The sequence below is a fragment of the Lethenteron reissneri genome, chromosome 40 (assembly GCF_015708825.2).
Source record: "Lethenteron reissneri isolate LAM-NWPU_2019-01 chromosome 40, ASM1570882v1, whole genome shotgun sequence".
NCBI lineage: Eukaryota > Metazoa > Chordata > Hyperoartia > Petromyzontiformes > Petromyzontidae > Lethenteron > Lethenteron reissneri.
Window position 1 is genome coordinate 5835010 of NC_083818.1, and position 14491 is coordinate 5849500.

A 14491-nucleotide genomic window follows, 5' to 3' on the forward strand; every position below is an offset into this window, starting at 1 on the left:
GCCCTGCAATTGCTTACTCGCGTCACCGCTGGCAGAAGCGCCTCTGCTCGAGGTATCTCTAGAGACCCCTCTTGAGGGCTTTTTGGCCTACTCTTCCACGCTCAATAATCATCTCCGAAGAGATGGGAGTACGCACGCTTTACCCCGCTGAAAGCGACATGCCGATAGACTAATTGAGACGTAATTAAATGTGAAATTAAAAGTAAATTATATAAGATGCGTAGTGCCACACAAGCATCCCATTCCAGCTGCCGTTTCTCCGTAGAAAGAAACCAAAAAACCGAGTGCCGCGTAAGAAACCCGGCGTTCCGAGTCTCCCCCCCGGGGTCTTTGAGTGCGCGTGTTATTACGAAAACTTGCTTCCTGGGCGGGGGGCGTCGTGGTCGCATTTTTTGCCAAATCCACGCGGCGAAATTAATAAACGCGTTGGAGCTCGCTGCGAATCCCGACAAGCGCGCGGGTCGTGGGGTTCGGCGATATGGAGGAGGTGTTGTCGGGGGGGGGCGGGGGGTGCGCAAACGGGCTGGACCAAGCGGTGTCATCTGGTCCCGACGGGGAGCGGAGCTCGTGGGCAACGAGCGCAGGGCCACGACGGCTACGGCGGCGCTAAATCCCGTCGCGTCTCGATCGATCTGCGTTCGCTTTCGTTGGAGCTCTCAAAAAACTTGAAGTGATCTCTCCGGTCACTCTAATTGCACAGTCTGTTAAAGCGTCCTCCATTCACCTTTCACCGGTGTCTATCGAAGTTTACATCGAATTTGCAAAATAACAGCCCCCGTGACTCTGTCGTACACGTGCAGCCGTCTCGTCAGCCCACCGCTGCATGAGGGCCTTGCGGATTGCTTGGGGTGATTTGATCGTCGATTCATCGGTGTGTAACCATCGACCGCATCGGGACATAAGCCGGCCAATGCGCAACGTCTCCTTCACAAATGGAAAATTTAAAGACACGGCCCACGGTAGGGCGACTGTGGCCATGCAACCCAAACGATGGATCATATAGTTATAAATGTTGTGGTTTCACGCTTCAACACACCGGTGGGCTATAGCAGTGAACTATTTGTCTTTTGTCAACGTGACACTTTTTTACTGATTTGCCTTGTCGGGTGGTGGAGGGTTACGGCACATTTATAAATAACGCGACCTAAACCCAAAAACGCTGATTATGAGTTAAACCTCTATCCATAATAGAGGTTTTTTTGGGTTAGATCGCGTAAATATACATGTGTCGTTAAACCCGCCACCTCCCGACGCAGCCAGTCAGCAAGGTTTTGTCACGTTAACAGAACATTGCCAATTCGTTATTAATTCAGCACACTGGTGTGTTGGGGATCAAACCTACAGCATTTACAATTCGAGTACGACGTTACGCCTGGTAATTACAACCAACCTCATGAGGCGACAGCCATCATTTGTTTTTGTACGATCTAACCCCCCCCCCAAAAAAACCTCCTTTTATTCATAATATTGGTCGCTAAAGCATGCGTGTTAAACCAGTTAACCCACTGTTGTCTGCACTCGTTCAACGAAGGAGGAGTACAACTACTGTAAATCTCTCTCGTCGCGGCTGCCAGGCCTAAACATTGCTATTTAGCTCCTGAACAAAGTACTGCCAGCATGCAGCAAGAGTAGAGTACGGTAGAATAATCACACCGCTGAGTGCGTGTTTGCGAAGGCAGGCAGTATAGCCATGGAAGTAGAGAAGGTACAAGAGAGCAATAATTTTTTCCGCACTTTCCACTGCTGCCGTTAACAACGTGGCTCTCTCGGGTCTGTGACAACCGGTTATGCATTCTGCAATTTGCAGGCAACCTTTTACAATTCTACTTTGAATGCACATGAGTGTGTTTCGTCGTACTTTTTAAATTACTATTATTATTGAAGGGTTTGTCTGTTACTCGGTAGCTGCTGCTAATGGGCGACTATTCTTGCGTCTATTTAGAAGCCGTTCATCAGGATACATTCTGAAATGTAGCTCCCTTTAGGCCACCACACGGTGTAAAGTGCAGTCTGCAACTCCTATTACCCACTGTGTCTCTTTGGCCTCTCTGGCCATGTGCTATGAAGAAGGGCTATTGCCCAAAACATCATATATTATATATATATGTTTTCCATTAAGGCCATGGCATTATTGATGAACGTACTGAGTTTTTTTTTGTGTTATGCATTGTGGTCACCCGCCAAAGCACTATCCAGGTTGAAACCTGATTAGAGTCTGAGAATCTTGATAAGATCGACTGCATTCTGGGTGATTTTGGAATAATCGTCGCTGTTTAACCACAATAAGTAAGTAAATAAATACATTTAAATCATAGAGTTCCCTTTTAATCCATAAACATACGGGCTTTTAAGAAAAGTGTAATTTGTTTAACAGGCTTGAGCTTCTTGGTGAGTTTCAGAAAGTGAATACTGGTCCAGATGATGGCTACTTCTAGAAATGTAGCCGGAAAACGTGGGACCAGTAAAAACAACCTATCGGCTCATCGACGAAATTGTTATAATATTTTCATATTTGGACACAGACTCTTGACTATTGAGTTATTGCACACAATCCAGAAAGTGCATAGTATACATGTCACTTATTTTAATGTAGCATTGCATTTTTTTCACATGTCACTAAACGCTAATCCCATATTTAAGATTGCAGCAAAGATGTATCGTTGGTGAAAGACAGAAAAATGCATCGACCTTATTCAAGTTTCTTCATTGCAATAGGTTGCTTAAACAAGGCCTCAGTCAATGCTAATGGCAGTCACTGCAATAGGTGTGCGTGAAAGTAGGTAAGAGCATTACAGATTTGTGTCTCTTCTTGGCACCATGGCTTTTCCGACCAATCTCAATTTCAGCTTGTCCCTCTGTTCCATTTCCTCGTCGCAAAACCCGCGGTTTGTGTTTATCCATTTCTCATTATTGCTTCCTAATGGGTGCCAGTGGAGTCAAACTTTGGCACCTGTGGCTGCCTGCATATCGCCGAGCCAAATGGTCCCTTTGACACGCGATGCACAGCGGTGGAGATCAGATGCTTAGCTTCTGTCTGGAGTAGCCGTGACGTCCCGGTTATTGCAGCTTCTCTCTCTCTCTCTCTGGTGGAGTCGACGTGCGAGACGGCATGTCGCGCCGACCTCTGCTAACACCAATTGCTGCCGCGATTCTTCACTTGCCCAAGGTGCGAAGGGAGGAATATAAAAAAAAAATTAAGGATATAAAAAACCAGCTATCTCCGTCACTCCCGTGTCTCGCACGGCCTTCCGACATTTGCGATTTAGTCCTTTGTGCATTAACCCTTCTGTCTGTTTCGGTTCCGCGCTGTGCCACACTAAGGGCTGAATTTTAAAGGGATGAATCAGTAAGATAAAAAAAATAAGCCGTGCATTTCTTGTAGATTATTGGACGTTGGGGGTGTTAATACGCAGTCTGACAAGATTTAGAAGACTCGTTAATGAGACTTAAAGTAATTAATGTTACGAACGAAGCACGTTATTATTAAAGCACTTACATCATGTCATTGCCGTATGTTTTTATGCGACGTGGATGAAATGGTGTCTCCCAAGCCCGCTTTGAATGTAACTTTACAATATTTTTATTATGAATTATTTTCAGAATTTTTTCGAGATGGCTTTTTGAGCCAGAGCATCGAGCCAGCACCGCCGAGATCCAGAAACCCACACGTGATTAGGCCGGCTTCTCAAGCGTGGCGAATGGACGGTGTCGGCGCGGTCAAAAAAACGTAAAATTTGGATTTTCACTAGATTGAGCTAAATCCAGCAATGAGAATATAATACGTTGGTTTTAGTGGCCTGAAACAAACCGCCGTGTTTCATGGCAGGGCATGTGGGAAATACACCCGAGCGTGTGGATAAAGGAGGTCACTTGAGTAACATTAGAAGTGGTTCTGCAGTATCCTCTTCTGTGGGCTACTCTCCATCACTGCTCTGCCAGAGTTCCAAATGGATTTCTTGTTTCGTGATACAATGCCAATAGCACAATTTTTACTAAAATAGGGCATAAGACAAAGTATGTTTCTCTTATGAAAGGACCTTTCCACTTCTGTCAAGCAGCCCAATACAAACAGCTGATGTACCTTTCTTTAAGATGGGGAACCTTAGTTTTGGAGTGATTTGAGTTGTTGGATCTCAAATGAAGACCTCATTCTTCGTTAGATCACCAACCATCAGCACTATGAGAGGGTCCGCAGGTTGCAGTTCACAGAGTAGTTTTCTGAGCTTTCTGTAATAATTTTTGCGTAATATTTACATGAATTAAGTAGGTTTTCTCTGGCTACTTTGGTTTCCGACCACATGCAAATGCAGCCAGAGGGGCTTTCCTGGATAAATAAAATAATTGTTAACATTTCTATCGGCTTCTTTTGCTACACCTTCTTCACTTTGCCTGTCAACCCACTTCATTTATTTCAGCACATTCTGCTTGAAGTGTGCTAATTAACTTCTGCACTAAATGTCCACTCAACTACACCGAGTTGGGTGTATGCGTACACTTATGTTTATATCAGAACTGAGGTGTTAACTCAGTTTTCAAACGGGATATTTGACGGTCAAAATCGAAGCGCGCTCGAATAAAAAAAACCAGTGCAAATGTAATGCGAGCGCAATCGGCGTCAGAAAAAGGTAGGCACGGGTCCAAGCAAGCTCTATGTTTTAGTCTAACAGTGACCTAAACAAATGTATATCAATTAACGGGCGTATGGATTCTTGTTGGGTCAGTGAATCGAGGGGTTTGTTACGCAGTGTGTGTGGTTGGGAAGATTGCATCACCGCTTAAATGAATTGATAACCGAATAAATGTGTGTATGGATTCTCAATGGATAAGTGGATTGAAGGATTTATTGACGGTCGAGTGGACAGATGGCACAGATGGATATCCCAAAAGGGCAGTTGGAATATTAATTGTCCACTCTCACACGGCACAGCTTGGCCTAACACCCCATTCCCATGCACTCAGTTGAAGGAACTGATGGCATTACAACTGCAGCTAAATTACAAAGACTAGTTTCCTCTCAGGAGTTGCAAAGGCTAATATATGACCACTGAACAGACTCAGGTGCGGAGTCTGTTCAATCATATAGTGCAGACTCATTGATCTAACAGGCCTGCCTACTGATGAGACCCAGACGATCGAAACCCCGGTCGAGAATTTGCTTGCTTAAACAAATTCTCCTAGATATCTTCTTGGTTCTTTCGGTAAAGTCACGTCGAAGGGAAATAATAAAATTAAAAATAAAACATAATAAAATAATTCTCACGACGTTTCGGCCACAACGCAAGCAGCCGTCCTCAGGTGAAGAACAGGTCTGTACGTGACTTTACCGAAAGAACCAAGAAGATGAATCCCTGCAGTCACGAAAGCTTTAAATCTAAATTTCTCCTAGATAGTAAAGGTATGGCAAGCGGGTAGGCGGATGGACTAAGCATTGATTGTACGCGTACGTGGACTCACTGCACAGCAGCAATGCCTGTGTGCGCTTGCAGGTGCTGTGCTTGTACGGCAGCGAAGGCTCACTGGCAGGAGGCCGTCGGGGCAGACGCACGTTCCTGTGTTTGGCATTTGGTGAACGCACCTTGGCGGGAGGTGAAGGGACGCGGTTAGGCGATGTGTGATGGAGCTGTGAGGTTGGGGGGGGGTATTGTTAGCAGGAGATTACGAGACGGAGCCAGGTGCTATAGGCGGAGCTGTGCTTTACAACTGCCGAGAGGGTACACACATGTCATCAGCAGCTGGCGTGATATATCCACTGCTGGATGAAAGTCACCCTGTACCATCGCCACGCATTTCAGCAGTTCATCTGACGCCTATCACATGGGCTGACCTCATCGCTCCAACTCTACTCTGGCTGCCACTGTTGTTAGTGTAGCTGGTATGGGCTTAATGTAAATGAACCACAAGTATAATTGTGAATGAAAGTATTATTGACCATGGATTGGGCCCATAGGGTCACATGAATGCACAGTAGGCCACGCCCACCAGTAGAGGTATCAATTCAGGGTACAGGGCACCTGTTCAGATTCGGGTGAACGCTGTGAATTGGTGTGAATTGGGGTTGATTTCTGTGCATCTGGTCATAATTACAGATGCACGAATGCTCCTCAGAAGAACACTTCGAAATAAAGAGTTGCAGTCACGTAATCTTCTGGTGTCACTTAGAAGGAGGGCAGAACACAACGCAGAGTATCCACTCATTGCCTCCGAACTCATCTACTACTATTATTATTGTTGTTTTTGTACTCATTAACCGGCCTGTCCCCTCATAACGAACATGGGAGGAGAGGGATGGGGCGGGCCGGTTACATTAGTATCGACCAGAGGCCGGCATCGCCTCGAGTGACGTATTGCGCCAAATGCCAATCAATTTTCTTAGCAGTCTATATGATATCTCTGATCCATGTCTTCCTCTTTCTCTCTCTCAGTGCAAATCCAGCGCATACACATCTCCCCCATGCCTATGAGCAAACTGTCATTCTTTGTTCCATTCTATTCGTCACCGTCAATTTTTCTGACCGATATCTTAGGTGTGCTTTTAAAAAAAAATCTTCTTTACACAGCTCATATACAATAGCTTCTTCGCACGGCTCGAAGAAGCCATTGTATATTTGGATTTTTCCACTTTGGTCTCATCAGCGAGACACAGCGGTGCCATTAAACCGCACGGCAGGCACCACTTTACCGTTCGCTACAGGTTTCTTCGCAGCAGAGCAGAGTCCCTAACGACGTGAAGCTGCGAGCGGTGAAAGCGAGCGAGGTGAAAAGGGGTCTCGGAGACTTCAAAAAGCGAGGTTCACAGAGCGCTCGCGCGTTGCGTTCTTCTCTGGAAAGTTTGGGCGTTCGTGTCGATGCCCTCGCTAATAAACGCCGTTCTACCTCTGCTGTCTCTCTTTCTCCCAATTCCCCCCCCCCCGCCCACCCGCTTTTGCTTCCACCCCGATGCTGCGTGTGCCAAGGGAGGCTGCGGCTCCATCCGTTTCCGATTCGGGTGGACGGAGGAGGAGGCTCGCCAGCGGGGCGAGCAGCTGCAGGCACAGCGAGCGAGCCACGGGCCGCCCACCGTCACGCCGCACGGTGAGAGACCTTCAGAGGGGTACACGCGGCCCTGTGGAGGGGAACAACACCAAACGTGACACGCTGCCCACCTGAAGCTGGGTGATCCCAGGACCCAACGGCCGTGTTGAGATTCACGGTTTTTACACAATTGTATTTATTAAACCATTCACGTTCCATTTTGGCAATAGCCTCGTTTTCTGGGCTGATGAAGGTGAGACAACTCGACCAGAATCTCTTTGTTTAACATAAAAAAACACAAACGTAGACAATAAGTTGAGTTACGTAACAGACACTGCAATAGTCATGGTGCAGTACGATTGACAGGGGGTACCAATCAAGCAACGTGGTATAAAATCGGTAAACTGGCCAAGCCACGATTTGAGATTCACTTTTATTTTTCAAATTGGACGAAAGCCAGACCAAGACACCTTTTTATTGAATTCGGTTGAGTGAGTGTCCAAGGTTTCAGAGAGTCAGGCCAAAACACCGGTAAGATCCTGAGTGTTCCATGCTCATGTTCGACTTCAGAGGGCATTGTTAGGGTTGTACATATGTTGAACTTCTTTCGCAGCGTACATGGCAAACCGCGCTAATCAGAGGGTTGAGTGTGCATGCCCGATGTTCATCGAGACCACTTAAAGAGTCGCAATTCTCGTGGGAAACCATCGATAGACTGCAGAAGATAAGTCAGAACGTTTCCATTACCAACAGGGCACTGCTATAACCATTGGGAGCTCTGAGCTTGGGGTTAAAATTCCACTTTTTAGTTTCATGGTGGTGGAGGTAAATGTCTTAATAGGCCATCCCACTGTTGGTGTGCCGCTAATTGGCGCCCATTTTAATGTCCCGGGAGAGATATTTAGGTGCTTGCACCTCGGACGAGTTTTTTTTTATGGTGAGTCAAGCGTATATCCACAGGATCACCAACTTATACATTTATATTTACTACGAAACAGTCAGTAGCTACTACTGCCTCACTACATACTACTGTACAGTCAGTAGATACAACTACAGAGTCAATAAATACTACTTACTCTGTCGTCTGTAGAGTGTGTACGTATATACACGTACGCGGGGGTACAAACATTTTAAGGGGGGGCACAATTATAGGGAAAACCTTTTATATCAACTTTTACCCCCCACTTACTATAACTTTTTTGACTTCTGCAAGCCTCTTATAATTTTGTTGGTGGAGAAATGGACAAATGGCCCACTGGGCTTTCACAATAGCTTAGTATCTGTGTATGTATATGTAAGATTTTTAGAGAAGTTTTGAAATATTTTTTTTGCCCGGGCAATGCTGGGTACTTCCCGCTAGTATATATATTATAAATGTATTGTGCTGTTGAATAGTTTAATGCTGAGTGCTGTCTCAACCGGGTATATTACACAATTATACTACCCAGCACTTTAAGTAGGACTTCTGCTGCAAAGCAGACATTAATGACGAAATTACGACCTCATTTTTAACACCATTTCTCTCTTTGATGTAACCCCCAATATAAAACCTTGGAAGTCAATTTCCCCCCCCCCCCCCCCCCCCCGTAACGTTCGTTTTCCAAGTCTTCAAAAAAGCCAAGTGGAAGCCCACGAAGGTGCTGTATATTGGCGGGCTCTCAGCCGGTGTAGAGTAATCAATCGATACATCAGCGGACGAGTGCGCAAGACACTGGGAGCCACACCTCGGTTCGCAAATCTCATTGGGGTTCAACCATTCCCACTGGCAGTTCATTTTAATTGGGCAGTTGAGTTCACCACTCGCACGACTTTAACGTAAGCACTTTCGAACTGTGCACCGTACCCAATGTGAAATGTATCCCACTTTACTTTTTTTCCATTTGTATTGCACAGGGGTTGTTGTTGTTTTATAAATATATGTATATCTGTCTTGCTTAATGTCCAGCCATGTGTCATTCCACTGCTGCGTGAAGCATCCCCCGCGTCTCCCACGTCTCCCACATGACGTGTCGACCGTATGATTAATCAGAATCCGTATTTACAGTGGAGGAATCCGATGAGCTGTAAAGCTCTTTGTTCACAGATCTCCAGTAGGGGCGGGTCAGAAACTTACAACAGCAAACGGTACAAAAACACGATAGGAGTGCAAAGTATAGGAAAGATAAACAAATCGCTCAAACAATTAAAATGAAAGTAAACTTTCTTTTTTATTGCAGGTTGGGGAAGTGGGGACCCAGGACGAGATCAGGCATCACTCCCCATCGACGTATAAAAGCCAAAATTTCAAATAAAAACTTTGTCTTTACTTGCCATATATATTTTTTATTCGCCACTTAACTTTCTTACGCTATTCGTTACGCACGGTCGCACTTTATTCTGTGCGCGGTTGCAATTTACTCCGCTCAATCGGTGTAAGCCGCTGAGGGCGTGACGGATTTCTTTTCTCATTCCTTTGGCTCTGTTGACCCCGCCCCCCTCCTCCTGCATCATCCCCGTTCTGCTGTAACATTGCACCGATACCCACTTGATTGAGGACGGTATTGGGGCGTAAAATTAAGATTGATTGATGTTAAACTTGACCGAGAATCATACTCGGGTCACCGGGTTCGGACATGCATATCCTGGTGGAACAAGCGCACCGCGACTAGCTGTGGAGCAATTTAACTAAATTAAACGTGCGATTGTAGCCGTGTTGCTTTTTTTTCAAACGTCAGACAAAAAAGGGGGAAAGACCTGGGTTCAAGGTTGAGTGCGCAAAACCAACTGCTCAATCGCACTTGCCCCCATCGCATAAATACTGGCTAAATATTGCTTCTGATTAGGTCTTCTAGAAAAAAATATATTTTAGTCTCAAGTGGCATTCCCCTGCATCTGTTTATTTCTGGAATGAGCAGAATCAAAGACAAAGATCCTGCGTATTGCCTCAATAGACCTTTTGCAGCTGTACCTAACTTTTTTCTGGCACCTCTTGCCCTCATATTACACTTGCACCGTTTTTTTATTTGCACGCGTTACGTTTGTGTGACATTTAAACACCCCGTTTGTTGGCTTTTGTGGCTGTGCTCAGACTGCCCCGGAGAACTCTGTTATAAAATCGCTGGGTGACTGGCTAAGCGGGAACATCACCAGGTCAATCCAATAAACTTAAGTTTGGGAGAAAGTGCTGTTGCGAGTGACCAATGAAGGCCGTAATGCCACACGAGGGTGACCAGCACCATGCCCAGCCGCCTTTGCCTCCCGTGCGGCAAAGTCTACACGCCACACCAGGTACTCATGTGAGGCTGAGTTGAGCTAGGGGAGGCCCATGACCGGTTCAGATAACACTGGTCAACACACTTTTTCTGGCATAACGTATTCCAGCGGTTTTAAGGTAATTTTGGGGTGCTGATTCCAAATCTGGCATCAGTTTTTGTCTATCACATCAGGTTTTTGAGATATCAAATATTGCATTTTCAATAAAAACTGCAGAAGAAAAATATTAAATAAATGTGGATATCTACATAAAATGATATTATAACACACACTATCCTAAAAATACAGCACCATATTTTAACACTAAAGCAGTCACTGACTCGCAACAACTTGCAATCATAAGTGACGGAGTTAATTTCGGGTAAAATCAATGAAAATGGGGTATGTCGGTAGCATAAAAATAAGATGTGATAGAGCAAATCTGAGATCAGATTTGGAATCAGCACCCTGAAATTAGTCTAAAACAGCTGCAAAAGTCCAGGCCAGAAAAAAATGTTTTTTTTTTGTTGACCAGTGTAATCATCACGGATATTGGCTGTGTGAGCGGGAATCAAACTCTAGTTGCCGGGTTCGTAGCATAGCGTTGTTAGCCCCTCTGCACAACCACTGCTCCTCGGTAACAAAAACATGCGCATTTGGAATGAGTGTGGTGGCAGTACACACCCATAATTCAGCACCTTGCACACACTGTTAGTAACAGGCATTAGCTGGCCGAAAGCATCTTTATATATGCGGGAATGCAGAGCTTGGACAATTGTCGGCACCGGTGCAGAGCCTGGCTGCCTACCAGCTCGTCTGTGGTTCCTCGGCAATTGCGAGATGCAATCTGCATGAACGGCAACTCTGTATAAAACGAAACATCAATTATTAAACATGAAGGGAAATGTGATATTTTGTTGCAATCCGTATATGCAGCAGCAGCAGTAATAGTATATCGCAGTTTCATTAATCCTCCACTCAGTCTGTGAACCTGAAAGCTTCATTTAGAACCTAGCATTCGCAGGACGATAAATTTGGCCCAGGTGTTATTTTTCTTCCCCATGTATCCACCGCTCTCTGCCGCTATCATTTGGCCCGCTTGGCATGTCAATTTATTCCCTTCGCTTTGATTTAGCCATTCATTCAATTAGCTCCGTTGGCCATGTCTCACAAGAGCATGCCGGGAAACTGGCTGGCACTTTCCGCTCTGCCGGGGTGGGGGAGTGGGAGGGAGTCGTAGAGGTTTAACCATGAATTTGGTAGACGTGTGCGTGTTGCCGTGTGGCAGCCGTCATTTATATATAAAAAAGTGATAATGTTTTGACGGAGTAACGCCAAATTTCTGAACGTCTTACCTTTTCGATTTAAAGCTTTCGTGACTGCAGGGATTCATCTTCTTGGTTCTTTTGGTAAAGTCGCGTAGAATGGAAATAATAAAATAATACAAATTAAACATAATAAAATAATTCTCACGCGAATATTTTATTATGTTTTATTTTTATTATTTTATTATTTCCATTCTACGTGACTTTACCGAAAGAACCAATAAAAGTCTTACCTGTTTCATTAATAAAATAAATAATACATTTGCCCAAATCCACTGTACACCAATGGACAAAGGCCTCACCTTGCGCCATGCCGGTCATTGGGGTTTTTTGACCACACTTCACCACATTGGTCATCTGAGATGAGGTGGGAAAGTGGGGTGGGGGGGTGCAGACAGGACTGTTTCTGACCAGTTTGCAACTTATGTAACCGTACGTACTGCGTGATTTCAGTCGCTCGCTACTTAAAAAAGCAACAACCCATAGAGACCTCCCTTCCATCCGTGCGATGTTTACACTTAATGTTTTCCCCAGCAGCGTTTTCAGACACAGTTGCATATTTTACGCTATATTTATATTTTTTTAAAATCCCAACCAAAAATGTATTCTTACCAGGGACCTGAGCATTTCAAAAATGAGTGAATTATTATAACAGCTTCTTGCCCTCCCCCGTGTATTGAATCTGCTTGCGAGGACTTTGGCCTGGGCTTGGTAGCTATCGCTGAGGCTGCGCAAATGAGACCTCAGGTTAAGCTTCATAAGCACCCAGACGCCTGTGCCACCTTTGTCTCGGGCGTCCGGGCGAAGTGAGACTTGCGGAGGTGGTAAAGGAACGTCCACGCTTTCGTTTGGAAGCGTGCAGCATAACGCGCGGGTGTGTGAGTAAGGTGGGGGGTCAAGAGGTTTATGGCATTAGCATGGCTGGGTTTTGATGGAAGAATAGAGGTAAACTTAAGTGTTTCAGATGAGTGTGTGTAGTAGGTGCAATGCCTGTGTTGTTGTACAGAACAGACAGCTGTGGCTGCTTGCATGTTACGCGTTAAAGTGGTATTCTTCCGGAAATATATACGAACAGCAAAAAAGGCAAAGAAACTCTACTCGTGAAAGGTTAGGGCACCCAAACTCTAGGCGGGTGTGCCTTCTGCAGCGTGATCAATTTGACTGCTTCCTCCGAAGACACCACCTTGCAGCCCAGCAGGTGGGCCCTCCACGCACGTGGTCTCAATAGCCGTCTTCTCTTCACGACCCACCGACCCAGCCTCCAGATCGGCGCATCACAGGCTTGTAGCGTAACCATCGCACCTGGCAAGAGGTGCCATTATTCCCGTGAGTTTAAGTAGTATCCACTTCAGACTGTGGAACATCCACTGCGTACGTGTTTGCCATCGCGTCTATATAGCTATCTGTTCCTGAAGAAGCTCCCCAGCGCGTGGAGCGAAACGTCGGACATCGTGCCTATCGGCACGCGGAACGACGTGAAAACACACCGGGGGGCAATGGAACATTTAGTGAGCGGAAATCCATATTTAATTTTGGGTTAGGCCAGATAGTAGTTTTATTCAAAAATTCTTGTCATTCTCTTCCAGAGAATGGCAATATGATCCTTATGGCAGTACCCCGGGGTACCAAATAATACAAAATGACCGAGGCAATTAAATATTTTATTTCTGGGAGACTTTTTCCCAGGGGTGTAACTTAACTCCGCGACTGGGGTACCAATCAATCCGAAATCAGTGCTCCTCCGCGATGTCGAAACGCAGCGAGGACGTTTGCGCTGAAACCCTGAACGCTCGCGGTACGCACCGTAGCGGTGCATCGTAGTGTACAGCTCGTCGAGATGAGTCGATCGCCGCATCGCCGACCATCAACAGACTAAAAATGACTGCATCACGGACGTTATACGAGAGCCGGGGTATCGCCATAAGGTTCATAGGTTCAGGAACTAAATGCCAATGTTGAGCTTCGCTGGCCGTGTATGTTGAACTTCTTTCACACCGTACGTAGCCAACTATGCTAATCGGAGGTGTGGGCATCAGGAGAGAGTCTGTGTGGTTTTGCTATTCCTCCCACGTTGAAGGAGCACAGACTACAGTGGTTTTACTGGTAGGAACCACCTGGTTCCACCAGCCCACAGGGGATTGTTGTGTCCATCCGTCGTGCATCCAAAAATGGGAGGGGTGGGGCTGGGTGGAGAGGGGAGGGGCTGGGTGGGGAGGGTGGGGGGAGGGGCTGGGTGGGGAGGGTGGGGCTGGATGGGGAGGGGCTGGGTGAGGAGGGGCTGGTCACCCCGTGGTGCCCTTATAAAACTCAACGTTTAACCTACTCACGCCGGCTTGTGCCCGCCCTCACAGTCGGGCATATTTGCGGAATACACCACACCGCCGTTGACCCTGGGCATTGACCGAGCAACCCAATGTTCCTACCAGCTCCCTCCGCAGGAATGTGTTATATGGTCCATAGTTTTGGTTGCATGGAAATAATCGCCCTGCTGTGGCGAGCGTCTTTAATCTTCCATTAATTAAGGAAATGTGCACATCAGCCTGTTGAAGTTCTGATGGTTACACCGGTTTTCTTCAGGGATGTAAAAGCCAGGAGATGTCTCGAACGAGGTTTCTGGACTTCCACGTTGTTCTACTCTGTCCGCCGGTGTTCTTCCGGATTTTGGTAAAATTCCAGGATGGTGACGGCACGATGGCAGAAGGGGCATCGGGACTCGAGTCAGCGGCGAGGGACAGTGTCGAGGTCTTGGTTGATGGGTAGGTAGGTGGGTAGTTAGGTAGGTGGTTGTCTTTGGCAAGAAAACGTGTAACCTCCTTTGCAGTTGGCACGTCACTGCGGATGTTTGGGGGCAGAATGTTCACCAGAACAGGGAGCCCAGGGGATTGGTGTCGGTTTCAGAGTTCCGGTTATGATGGTCATTGCGT

The 14491-nt window shown here is 46.2% G+C and overlaps 1 protein-coding gene across 2 annotated transcripts in view; it reads left to right on the forward strand.

Moving 5' to 3' along the window:
• The window catches only part of NPHP4 (nephrocystin 4), a 277215-nt gene that overhangs the window by 131669 nt on the left and 131055 nt on the right, over positions 1-14491 (forward strand). For both annotated transcript variants that reach the window (XM_061567973.1, XM_061567974.1), the window contains one exon: positions 6954-7071. In XM_061567973.1, coding sequence (XP_061423957.1) covers positions 6954-7071 — 118 coding nt within the window. The remainder of the gene's footprint in view (positions 1-6953; positions 7072-14491) is intronic.